The sequence below is a fragment of the Mytilus galloprovincialis genome, chromosome 10, assembly GCF_965363235.1.
Source record: "Mytilus galloprovincialis chromosome 10, xbMytGall1.hap1.1, whole genome shotgun sequence".
Lineage (NCBI taxonomy): Eukaryota > Metazoa > Mollusca > Bivalvia > Mytilida > Mytilidae > Mytilus > Mytilus galloprovincialis.
In genome coordinates this window covers 54,798,163-54,811,582 of record NC_134847.1, presented here as the reverse complement: position 1 = coordinate 54,811,582, position 13,420 = coordinate 54,798,163, and the positions used below count along the sequence as shown (strand labels likewise).

Here is a 13,420-nt window from a genome sequence, read left to right as displayed (position 1 = left end):
CATTTTTAAAAGATATTTTGGGTTATTAAGAAAAGGTTTAGATCAAATGTTAAGCTTGTTTTACGTAGTCTATTAGATGGTTTTCAAGAGAATAAACTTCTATATATATTCATTCTGTAATATAATAGATTATTTGCCAATTTTCCAGGTTGTACTGAAAAATGACTCTAAAAATAGGTTTTCAAAGGTTGTAAAAATTACCACAAGTAATGCAAGTCTAAGATAGCAATTTATATTGTTCGGCATTTTTTCACCCTTTCAAATAAACCCAACATCAAGTAAATCTTTCATAAGTTAGTTTACTTTTCTTTTTATTTTATTGGTAACAGGAACGTACGTTTCTGATATATCACTATACAAAAGTCTATCCTGTTACCTTTTTGTCTATCCTGTTACCAATATCAGTATTGCACTTGCGAATGCTTAATTGGGAAGATTAAGACGTTATAACCTTAAGAAGAGTTCAAACAACGAAATATTTCATTCTTTTTGCAGCTATATGTTAAGATAAAGAAATTAACGACGTTTTTGTCTACAATTGTCTATCCTGTTACTGTAACCATAGCAACCATAGTAACAGGATAGACACAACAGGATAGACAAATTTCTTCGTTTTTGATTGCTGTTGTGAAATAACTACTCCCTTTGGTGAAGTGATTATGTTTTTTTATTGTGAATTTGGTTTCCAGCACGTAATTGCACTTTTTACAAGTATAATGTTGGTGTAATTAATCAAAATTGGTGGTAACAGCATAGACATGAAAAAAAGTACGCTCTATTTTTTTGACTTAATGTCTTGAAATTTCTTTTCTCTACAATGCCGTTCAAGAAACGAGGCGTTTTAAATGTAAAGATTACTTTGCACTTTTGAGATCAACACTGACTGATTCAATATTCATAGGGAGAATAATTTAATGGCTGATTTAAGTAGCGGTAACAGGAAAGACATGAACCTCCTGTACGCTGATTCAATTTAGTTTGTAGATAATATGTTACATACAATGATAAAGAAGCTACGATTTTTCGTTAGTGTAATATTTAACTTTCTTAAAAAGTCCCTTTTGCAGATATCAAGGCGATCAGAAAATCGCAAAAAAATCATTTGAAATGTGTTTTTCTGACAATGTACGCACACAAATACCCCCAAAATCGGCCTTAAATGCAGTTTAATCTTATCAAAATAGTTGTAAGGTGTGTTTATTATTAATGTTCTGAATCACAAATCCGACAAGCTTTCATTTAAACCATTACAACTGAAATTTCCATTAGAAATAAAAAATTTAGCATGGGTGTACTGAAAATTCGACATTTTTTGAAAATGACCCATAACTCCCAAATGAAAAAATTTTGGCATTTCAAAGAAAAAGGGTATTAGTAAGGATTATACACCTATAGTAAGTTTTCAGGTCAAAAGAATGCATGTAAATGTCAGCATATTGAAGATATGGAATATTAGACAAAATAACACAACAAAATGCAATTACAGACGGACTGATGAACATGTAGACAAACGATGGACACATTGACACAGTATAATATGGTAGACATATGGACCGACTGGTAGACATGTAAAGACAGACCGATGAAAATGTAGACGGACTTGTGTACCAAAGACAGACTTGTGTACCAAAGACAGACTTGTGGAAACATATCCAGACTGTTGAGAATGTAGACAGACTATTATAAAAGACTGGTGGAAATAAAAGCAAACTAGTTGACACATAGACAGAATGATGAACATGTATAGACAGACTTGTGTTAATGTTAGTTGACAAAAAAATATTTGTGAGCTAAAAAATATAATTCTAACTCTGGTGGGATTAATTTTCAGACTTTTATAAATATAATGAAATCTATACTACAGGGGGGGGGGGGGGTGGCATGCGGGAAGAATTGTTATATAACACCGGCATCTACATTTTACTCCTATGTACTATTTTTAGCCATGGCGGTCATCTTGGTTAATGACCAGGTCATCGGACACATTTTTTAAACAAGATGCCCCAAGGATGATTATGGTCATGTTTGGGTAAATTTGGTCAAGTAGTTTCAGAGAAGAAGATTTTTGTAAAACTTCACGGACGACGACGGACGACGACGATGGACAACGGACAAGTGATTGGAAAAGCTCATTTGGCCCATTGGGCCAGGTTAGCTAAAGTACATTGTTTAAGAAAATAAATCGTACAAATAGAAGTATTCAGATAAGATATTATTTTCCAAAGCGTAAAAACTGTTCTAATACTATATACCAAATATCTTTCAGACAAAATGCGAAACAACAAAGAAGCGCACGAAAGGAATAAGTTGCAAGAAATTCAAAACCGATAGTTCTGAGAACAAATGAAAATATTGTCAAATGTTTATAATTAAGCTTAATCAACTCTTACAATGTAATGTATTTAATGTTGGTAATTATAGGTCATCATACTGTTTTACATAAAACTTTCAATATATTTCTCTTTGTGTTTGTAGTTTCTCTGTTTTTATGCTGGATTTTGATTTAACTGATACACACAAAAAAAAAAACGAGATGGAGACGAGAAAATTTGATCGTCACTGAAACATGAGAGTAGATTGGTGCAATTACCGCCTAACGAACAATTTGGAATTTGTTGCATGGGTTCTTTGAATTGCAGGGTCGTGTACCCTTCTAGAGACATTGAATGTATACGTCTCGAACAGCCAAACAGAATTCTATGTAAGCAAGGACTGTAGTCTGACATTACAGAAATGACCTTTATTCTACATTCCAGTACAGCTTACTTCCCCCAACCTATATATATATACTAGAACACACCCGCGAAATCGCGGGCATTCAGAGCGTAGTTGAAAGTATGTAAAGTGTTGTTGGAAGAATTATGTAAAAAAATTTCAGCAAAAGCATCATAAGTCAAAGGTTATTGGGGACAGGAAAATGTGTTTTTTTTTATCCCTCCTCGTTTGTTTTCTATCAATTTCAATATGAACATAATACATTTAGTGGGGAATTTCAGCAAAAGTATTATAAGTCATAGGTTATTGGCGACAGGAAAATATTTTTTTATATCCCTCCTCCTTTATTTCCAAAATTCCCAATTTTTGGTTTTCTATCAATTTCAATATGAACATAATACATTGAGTATGTTCTGAACATTAAGTAAGGAGCCTGTAATTCAGTGGTTGTCGTTTGTTTATGTGTTACATATTTGTTTTTCGTTCATTTTTTGTACATGAATAAGGCCGCTAGTTTTCTGGTTTGGATTGTGTTACCTTGTCAGTTCGGGGCCTTTTAAAGTTGAGTATGCGGTATGGGCTTTGCTCGTTGTTGAAGGTCGTACGTTGACCTATAGTTGTTAATTTCTGCGTCATTTTGGTCCCTTGTGGAGAGTTGTCTCAACATGGCTATCATACCACATCTTCTTTTTTTTGTAATCAATGAATTTTGTAAAAGATTTAATAACTGGAGAATTTCAGAAAAGGTATCAAAAGTTCACTTGAATAATTTTAGGGCTTATCTGTATATTATGAACATTCATTACTATATAAATATAGTGTATTTACTTTCAATTTTAAGTTTACTTATCGATCCATGGTGGTCATTGATGTACAGTAGTATACAGACCCTCTCTATTTAATAAACTATGTGACCGCCGTGGATACCCTGGGGGTCATTGATATAGTATACAGACCCTCTCTATTTAATAAACTATGTGACCGCCGTTGATAGTAAACTTGAAAATGATAGCAGATAGAATTCTTAAAATACAGTATACAGAAAAACGCAAACCGGAAGTCTAATCAGACTTAAAATTTCGTCCAATGACGGGACAATATCCGGATGCCTTTTTTCTCGTTTTTCTCCCAAAATAACTCAATCTGAATAATCATATGAATGGATGACAAATGCGACTATGCACTGTACCCATAGGACACAGAGGCGTGTTGATTAATTTGTTGTGGAAAGAAAAGAAGCTACACCAAAAATGAGGTCTTCTCGTTTAATAGTATAGATATATAACCTATAAACTTATGTAACGTGTAACCAGGCGTTTATATCTCAAACGTCCGTTCCAGTAAATACTTGGATCCAAGTTGTCCACAAACAATACGGTAATGCTAAAAACTACAACTATCTAAATTATGCACATTGAACTAAAATATACACACTGACTCTTTGCCGAAATAAAGTAACAACGGACAATTATATATATACAAATATAATACAATAACCCAGCCTGTCCTCAAGATGGGACGATGTGTCACTTAGAGACAGTATAGCTGGTACAGCTTGTCCTCCGAATGGGACAGTCTGTCAATACAAGAAAGAGCGGTCTGGTACAACTTGTCCTCCGAGTGGGACAACCTGTCACTACCAGACAGTGCGGGCTGGAACAACTTGTCCTCCGAGTGGGACAACCTGTCACTACCAGACAGTGCGGGCTGGTACAGCCTGTCCACCGAGTGGGACAGTCCGCCTTGTCAATCCGTTCAACTTGTACGTTTACTTGGTACCCGGTACAAAGTGTCCTCTAAATATTAAAGCTCTTTCAGCCCTTAATATTACCGACGTACGCTCTGTTGACTTATGACGGCTCATCGTCAGCCAACCGACAGCCCCGAGTGCTGTTTCTCACTCTCTTATATACCCGGGGTCGATACCACTATTTACTTGATAGGGGTGTTCTCTAAATGTTATCCTCACGGAGCATAGAGATTCCCTTACGATCACCCCTATAACTTTCGACCCGGCCACTAACTTTCCCGCCAAACGTCTAAATCTGCCTAACTCTTTCTCTAGCGTAAACCATGCATTTCTAAACTAAGATTCTACTCAACTGTACCCTTAACGACAAATAAACATTACACTTATAACCTTTGTTTTAATATACCAGTGTCCATAGTTATTTGATTTTGATGGCTGGATTTTTTATTTTCCGTATTATATGGTGCCTTCGTGCCTTTGTTACTTGAATATTAGGATATGGAAAATTGAAATGTGCGTTTCCCATACAGTTCCATTGAACCGAAATAGGCTGTAATATAGTGTTATTAACTGGCTGTTTCTGTATTGGCATTGGTATAGATTCAAGGTTTGCTGTATTGGCCTCGAGACCACAGGTATTTGGGGCATGGACCCCCTTTTTTGGACCGCACTAAAAAAAAAATTGTATGGTGTTTTTTTTAATTTATTTTCAATTTTCTACAATGTATAAACATATATCAAGTCTCAACAATCCATTGCTAGTCGATTGCAATAACTTTTTTACTATCCATACGAGCCCCAAGTGAAAAAAGACTAAACTGCTTTCCTGTTAAATGTTTTTCTGAATTTTTAAAAGACCGGCAAAAATACTTTTTTCGAATATCTCTTACCTTTTCTTATAGCTACATTGCATTCGGAACCCATCTGTAAAACTGGTAACCAAAAACAGGAAAGCAGTTTAGTCAAACGGAGTTATAGAAACATAGCGAAAGACCACGCAGATGGCGCTGTATTTTCACTTCCGTGAATCGAGGTTCAAACGGACGACAATTGTAGAACAAAATCAGTAAAACAAGACACAAAACCTCCGCAGATCACCATGTGACCTATTTAAACGTCGAGAAAAATATCTCAGGAATCTAAGGATGTACTTTTTATGAAAAGTAAGTGAGTTTTTATATGAAATTTTTATCGATTTCCTGACCTGATCCTCCAAAGTGAAAGTAGGTCAGTCATCGAAGGTAATTACCTTCTTCTTTTTTCACTTGGGGCTCGTATGGATAGTAAAAAAGTTATTGCAATCGACTAGCAATGGATTGTTGAGACTTGATATATGTTTATACAGTGTAGAAAATTGAAAATAAATTAAAAAAAACACCATACAATTTTTTTTTAGTGCGGTCCAAAAAAGGGGGGTCCATGCCCCAAATACCTGTGCTCGAGACCCAAAATTCATAACACTTTTATTAAATAATCCAACTTTTTCAATACAGACTTGTTCTGAATGCTGTATTACATTCATGAAATGTGAATATAGGGCCAATATTTCCAATACGGACTGGCAATGTCATTGCCAGTCCGTATTGGAAATATTGGACCGGGCCGAAAAGTAATATAGATCACGTGATTTATATGACCAGGACGACGTCACCAGTATGACACATACCGTTTTGGTAGTATTAGGGCTGTTTTAATCGTATTATTTAATAAATGCAAATACTTACTGTGATAAATAATAAACATTACACATGAACAGATCCCAACAGCAGCTAAAACTGTCACAACGACGACCGGAACGATCCAGGAGGTTGAATTGTCATCTAAAACAGTCAATCAGTTACAATCAGATTTGCTAGGGCGACGTTTCAACAAAATTTAGCTTGATATGTTTAAAAAATCATTTTTTTATTCTCGATTGTAATATCAACCAATGTGAATTTCAAAACAAGCGCTTGAACATTTTTCCCTTGTTTTTGCCCGAGGCAAATTCTTTAAGAATATTTTGGATAATATTGGTCCATTGGGCCGGGTGTATAATATATGTAATTAAATTCTATACAAATTTATATATCTATGTTGATTTACACATGTCACTATAATAAACTATTTACTTACTGTACTGACTATAAGAAAAAAAAAAATATGAGAAATTTGATATTACTTTCTGATTTACCTGGATTGTCTGTAATATTCTTATCGGTTGTAGTCAAGTTCTGTTTTTTTATACCCTCTCTTATAACATTGGTTGTCTCTCTTTGATTAGTAAAACCTGTGAAAAAAGTAAGTAACTCATTTACTTTAAAGGTAGTATTTTGTTTCACATTACGTTTGAAGCAAATAAGACTTTAACGGGCTATAAAAATAAGAAGATGTGGTGTGATTTCCAATGCGACAACTTTCCACAAGACACAACAACATGAGCACTGACGAAGCAGTCGAATAATTCTATAAAAAAACTTTATCTTACCTCTAATAGATTTATGGGGATATGATTGGTTAATGGACTACACGTGGTGACTATGTATTTTTGATATAGGGTGTCACATGGTTAGTTACCACATAGGGTAAACAATCATATCGGGTTAGTAAGGAGTTACTTCCCTTTCAAAACAAAAAGATGCCACAACCCTTTATAAAAACAACACGGTGTTGAGGACAAATCTGAAAGGATTCAACAGACGACGAAATTGACGATGAAAGGTTGAAATAAACACAATTAAAGCTAACAAGTTGCTAGCACACCATGTAACTAATAATAAAGAACAGTCTGACAGGATGACGTTTACTTAGTTAAACAAAACAGACATTTTACAGACTCTGGTCCGATAAAAACAGTAATATCATTTTAAAATGGTTAAATGAATATGTTGTATTATTCCCGCAGGTTTATGAACATAAAAGGATTGATGACAAAAGTATGACAATTTGAACGGATCTTTTATATTCTACATTATTATACTTAGTGTAAAAATATTATAATTTGGTTAATTAATACAAAAGGGCATACGATACAGTTATCTCTGGAGCACCTGAGATCACCCCTAGTTTTTGGTGGGGTTCGTGTTGTGTATTCTTTAGTTTTCTATGTTGTGTCATGTGTACTATAATAATTGTTTGTCTGTTTGTCCTTTTCATTTTTAGCCATGGCGTTGTTAGTTTATTTTCGATTTATGAGTTTGACTGTCCCTCTGGTATCTTTCGTCCCTCTTTTACAGGGAAAGTAATGACGTTGTCAACGTAAAATGTTATTTTTCGCGACGTCTAACACTGCTGCAACATGTCGATAAAAGATGCATTTTTCGACTGATTTAATTTGAAAACGATTTATGGACACTTCTTTTTAAAAATTACAGTAGTTTGATAACGTATGGAGATTATTTGTAGCAATTTCTATGAAAAAGTCGGCGACGAATATTTTTGAAATTAGATAAATAAACACCAAAAAAAATTTGTTTTTATCTAAAATTCTTAAACTTTGATAAAAAATATTTATTTCATAAGAACTGTGATACATTCTTAGGATATATTTATGTTGAAAAGATATTCCAAATGTTGTAACAAAAATCCGTTTGTCTTTCATCTTTCGAACCTAAAAAGTTTCGTATGTTTATCCAAAAGATGGAAGTGTAAAAAAAAACCCCGAAATTTCTATAAGTGAAAGTCTAAAATTTCGACCCCATTTATCTCTTAAAGTAGACCATGAATGTATGTTTTTTTTTTAATTATACATTTGAATTAACAAGGTGAAAAATATCTTGTATACAAATTTTCGTAAAACAATAAACTTCGGATCAAAACTGTATCGTATATGCCCCTAATGCGAGGGATCGAGATATTAGACATCATTCCAGTCATAGGCGGATCCAGGGGGGGGGGGGGGCCTGGGGGGCCCGGGCCCCCCCTTTCGTGGGAAAAATTTTGTTGATTATATAGGGAATCATTGAAGCATGACTGGAGCGGGCCCCCCTTAGGTCAGTCAGCGCCCCCCCCCCCCCTAGGAAAAGTTCTGGATCCGCCACTGCCAGTGATTAAGTTCCGTTAGCATTCTCATTAACGTTTGATCAATTGTGCTTTATTTAAAAATACGAGTGGTTGGTATGTATGTGACGTCATACTTTTTTTTTTAACTTTGTATCTAAAATTGATCCTGATTTAGTAATTTATCGAAATTTGATTGACTGATATTGTCTATATAAATTTCAGTGCATTTCTTAATATGTCAATATGAATTATCTTCCTTATACCATTAACTAAACAAACAAAAATAAATCGACTTAATGTTATTTTTTTTATCATAATATCACATGTATAATATCAAGTTATATACATTCTTTCCTGAACTAAATAAAATCATTTGATCTCTTAAAAAAACAATAACTAAGTGGTCTGATAACAAAATCAGGATAAATTCGTTACACCGGGTGCAATTGTCCTATATAGTAATACAGTATTTATTAGGTCAATAAAATCATACAGGGTACGGTTTCGCCTTACCCGATAAATTCCCTTGATTGGGCAATTGCACACAATGGAACTATTAATTCAGTTTAATAAGTAGAATTACACATATATGGATATAGGGAGATGTGGTATGAGTGCCAATGAGACAACTCTCCATGCAAGTCCCACCTTATAAAAGTAAACCATTATAGGTCAAGGTAGGTCTGCAACACGTAGCCTTAGCTCACACCAAAGAGAAAGCTATAAAGGGCCTCAAAATATCACTTGTTTAATACCATTCAAACGGAAAAACTAACGGTCTAATCTTTTTAAAAAACGAGAAACGAGAAACACCTATGAACCACATCATCAAACGACAACAAATGAACATCAGATTCCTGACTTAGGACAGGTGCAAACAATTGCAGCGGGATTAAACGTTTTAATAATACCAAACCTTCTCCCTTATCTGAAACTATAGTGTAATATTTCCACATAGAAAAACAAGCTATGCAATATCAAATGGAATGGCTTAACTTAAATTAAAAAAAAACCGTAGTAACACACAATGAACGAATAAATTTGATTTATGATACAATGTAAATGCAAAGTTAATAAAAATAAGGGATGAATATTTAATGTAAAAGTATTATACCGCTGTGAAATGTTGAACCATTTCAGAAAAACATCAACTTTGAAAGAAATTACGTCATATTATACACAGGTAAATGAAAATAATTGTGTTGTTAAGTATACTTCTTCTTCTGTGATGGTTTACAATAATTTATCAGGGAAAACTTTGCTATAATATCACCCTCTCAGCTATATAGCATTTCAGTTTGTAAAATCACTTTGAAAATCAATACGTTTCTATCTGTTCCAATTCGCAGACCGCGTTTGTTGAATTTGTTCAAAACGAAGGACAGCGGATGGAAAATTTTACATAGTGGTGATATATCTGGGCAAGTTTCAGGACAATCTTCATTTGAAGACTCCCAAGTTTTAAAGAAATGTTACGAGGGCTAGTTCTTTAGCTTAATAATATAACATGTTCAATATTTTCTATGGCATTCTCAATTCTTTTTCGACTCTTGAGTTTGACTATCTCTTTAGAATCTTCTTTTCTTTTACATATTACTATGTACATGATGAAAAATTGATACATACATTACATCAAACAAGACACCGTGTGACTGACGAACGCCAGGAATCTCGTTATCTATTGTCACTTTATAAAATAAAGTGTTTTTCTTCTTTGGAATACGGTGTTTATTGCTGATCACTACTCAGTCTCTGTCTTACTATATGTAAATATTGTAAAGTGTTCAAGGCGCAAATGATCTCTTGATTGGTTATATTCAAGATTTTGTGTCATTGTTGGTGTAAATTAAATGTTTATAATTGATTCATGACTTCATTTTGCAGTATTTCATTTATGGGTTAGTTTAAGTGATATTAGGACTAACATTTCTTTATAGCACACTACTAATGTTAAGTATTTTGAAAATTATAAGTGTGAATATTAGAAGAAGTTTTGAAACAAAAATATATGGTATCATTAGAGATTATGGTGATTGTGAAATCATTTGTTTGCAGGAATGTGGTTATATTAAGCAACATGTTATTAGCAATTTAGAAAATAATACAGACTTTAAAATATATTTTTCGCAAGGAGAGTTACATACAAAAGGTGTGGTAACCTTGGTAAAAAAGATATTGAATGTACAAACCATTACTTTAACAGCAATATATTGAAAGGTAGATTGGTACATACTTGTTTTAAAACTGATGACAAAGTAATAAATCTATTGAACATTTATAGTCCTACAAAATCCACAGGACAACAAGGTTTTTTTTTTATAGAGAAATGATAGATTACTGTGCAAGTGTAAATGTAGAATCACATAGAAATATTATGTTGGGAGATTTTAACTGTATTGATCAACAGATTGATACAAAAAACCCAAATGTTGTACTTGATAACATTGTAATTTTGTTATGTAAAGAATTGTGTACCATGTTAAATACAATAGATAGCTATAGATATAAATATCCTAAAACAAAAGTTATACTTTTATAGGTAATAAAGGTGCTAAAACTATAATAGACAAAATATGCATATCTGAAGCATTAAAACATAAGATAAGAGATCTTAAGCATATCCCCGATCAATATAGTGACCACAAGATCGTATATATATCTTTGAAACTTCAAAAAACTAAATGGGGAAATGGTTATTGGAAAATGAATGATAGTTTATTGGACAAAGAACTTTATACCGAATACATAAATAACTTTTGGATAAATTGGAAACAAAGGAAGAGGAACATTTTAGTTTGGTGGGAAATCGGAAATAAACAAATTAAAGAATTGACAATACGTTTCTCAAAACAATTAGTAGCTCGTGAAAGAAAAGAACTTTCAGAAACATATATACATCTTGAGAATGAAGAAAATAAAATTCAGCCTGACCTAGTCACCATTGATAACTTAAGTGAAATTATAATTAAATTAAAAAATAAGGAAAAAATGGGAACAATAATACGTTCAATACAAGATTATTACGAAGAAGATATAGATAACATAGATTTCTTAAAACAAGCAGAGGAAAAAAGAGGAGATAAACGAGAAGTAGAAAGTGTATTAGACAGAAATGGAAAATCATGCACATCTAAAAGTGAGGTGATTAAAGTAGTGACATATTTTTATTCCGATTTATATAAGTCCCAAAACATTGATAGACAATCAATGACAAACTATTTGGAAGACCTTAATCTAAATAAATTAACAGAAGAAGATAAAACACACTTTGATACCTTTATAACACAAGATGAATGTCTTAAATTATCAAAGGAATTCAAAAATAACAAATCCCCAGGAGTTGATGGAATAGGAAAGTCTTTTTACTTAAAATTCTGGAACATAATAGGGGAAGACCTGGTGGAAGTTTTTAACAACGTGTATTTAAACGGAGAACTCACGGAAACAATGAAGACAGGACTGATCTCACTAATATATAAAAATAAGGGTAATAGAAAAGACATCAAACAATGGCGACCGATTAGTCTACTATGTGTTGATTACAAAATTCTTACCAAATTTTTAAGTAAAAACTTGTCAAAAATATTAAACAAACTATTAGATAAAAATCAAACAGGTGCAGGACCAGAAAAATTAATATCAGATAATCTTTTATCTATAGAAAGTATATTGGAGTATATGGACTTGAATGGCATAAGTGATATATTAATTTCATTTGACCAGGAAAAGGCTTTTGATCGGGTGGAGCATGAATTTATCATACAAGTGTTAAGAGCGATAAATTTTCCGTCGAACTTTATAAGATGGATTGAAATCATTTACACTAACATATCAAGTAAGGTTATTATAAATGGAGCACTTAGTGACAAGATTGAAATTACAAGATCCATAAGACAAGGATGCACAATAAGTATGAGTATTTATGCTGTCATAATAGAAGCATTAGCCTGTAAAGTTCACAGGAACAATAATATACAGGGAATACAAATTCCTAATCATAGCACAAATGTATAACTTTTTCAACACGCAGATGATTGTTCTATTATATCGACGAATCTAACAGACTATGAAAAATTACTCGAATTTAAACAATTTGGTTTGGTATCTGGCTCGAAAATTAATGAAAACAAAACCGAAATTTTAAAAATTGGAAATCCTAATACAAAAAACGTTGGCAGTATAAACAAACTAATCAAAGACGAAATTAAAGTCCTTTGAATATGGTTTGGGAAAAATGCAGTTGAAATTAACTGGAAAAAGAAATATTATGGACTGATACAACAGATAGACAAATGGGAAAAAAAAGAAAACTACAGTATAAACATAATGTTTTAGTTCTAAACACTTATATAATTAGTAAATTCTTGTATACTGCAAGAATATATCCACCTAGTGAATTTTATATAAAGAAAATAAATAAAGTGATTTATGATTTTTTCTGGGACAACATTGAGCTGTTAAACAGAACAGCAATTACCAAACAATATAAAGATGGTGGACAACAAGTTCCAGACATCAAAATGAAATGTGAAGCCTTACTTTTATACAGAATATCTCAAGTTTTAACTGGAAATTCATCTGTATAAACATCATTATTCATTTATTTCATAGGAATCACTACAAGAGCCATACTTCCAAAATTAGCAGAAAATATGTATAGACATTCTGTGGTCACTATAGGGCATTATGAAAGATTAAAATGCATATATCTTAAATATCAAAGTAATATTATACTTAATAAGAAAAGTTTTAAAGCCGTTTATTTACAGCTGTTAGAATTGAACAATGTTATAAACAAGATTGAAATATCATACCCAAATGTAAATTTCCAACATATATGAATTAACTTACAAAGGGTGAACAATCTGTATATAAGAGATTTTATTTATATATATGATACTGCCAACAGGGGCGTGGCTCTCAAGGAGAAAATTTTACAGGCAAACATATAAATGTAGATATTGTAATAAACAT

General features: G+C 32.7%; 1 protein-coding gene across 1 annotated transcript in view; it reads right to left on the bottom strand.

The window, feature by feature from the left end:
• The window catches only part of LOC143047870 (uncharacterized), a 47,258-nt gene that overhangs the window by 15,565 nt on the left and 18,273 nt on the right, over positions 1-13,420 (bottom strand). The window contains exons 5-6 of the mRNA XM_076221187.1: positions 6,639-6,734; positions 6,190-6,285 (exon numbers count right to left, since the gene is read on the bottom strand). Coding sequence (XP_076077302.1) covers positions 6,190-6,285; positions 6,639-6,734 — 192 coding nt within the window. The remainder of the gene's footprint in view (positions 1-6,189; positions 6,286-6,638; positions 6,735-13,420) is intronic.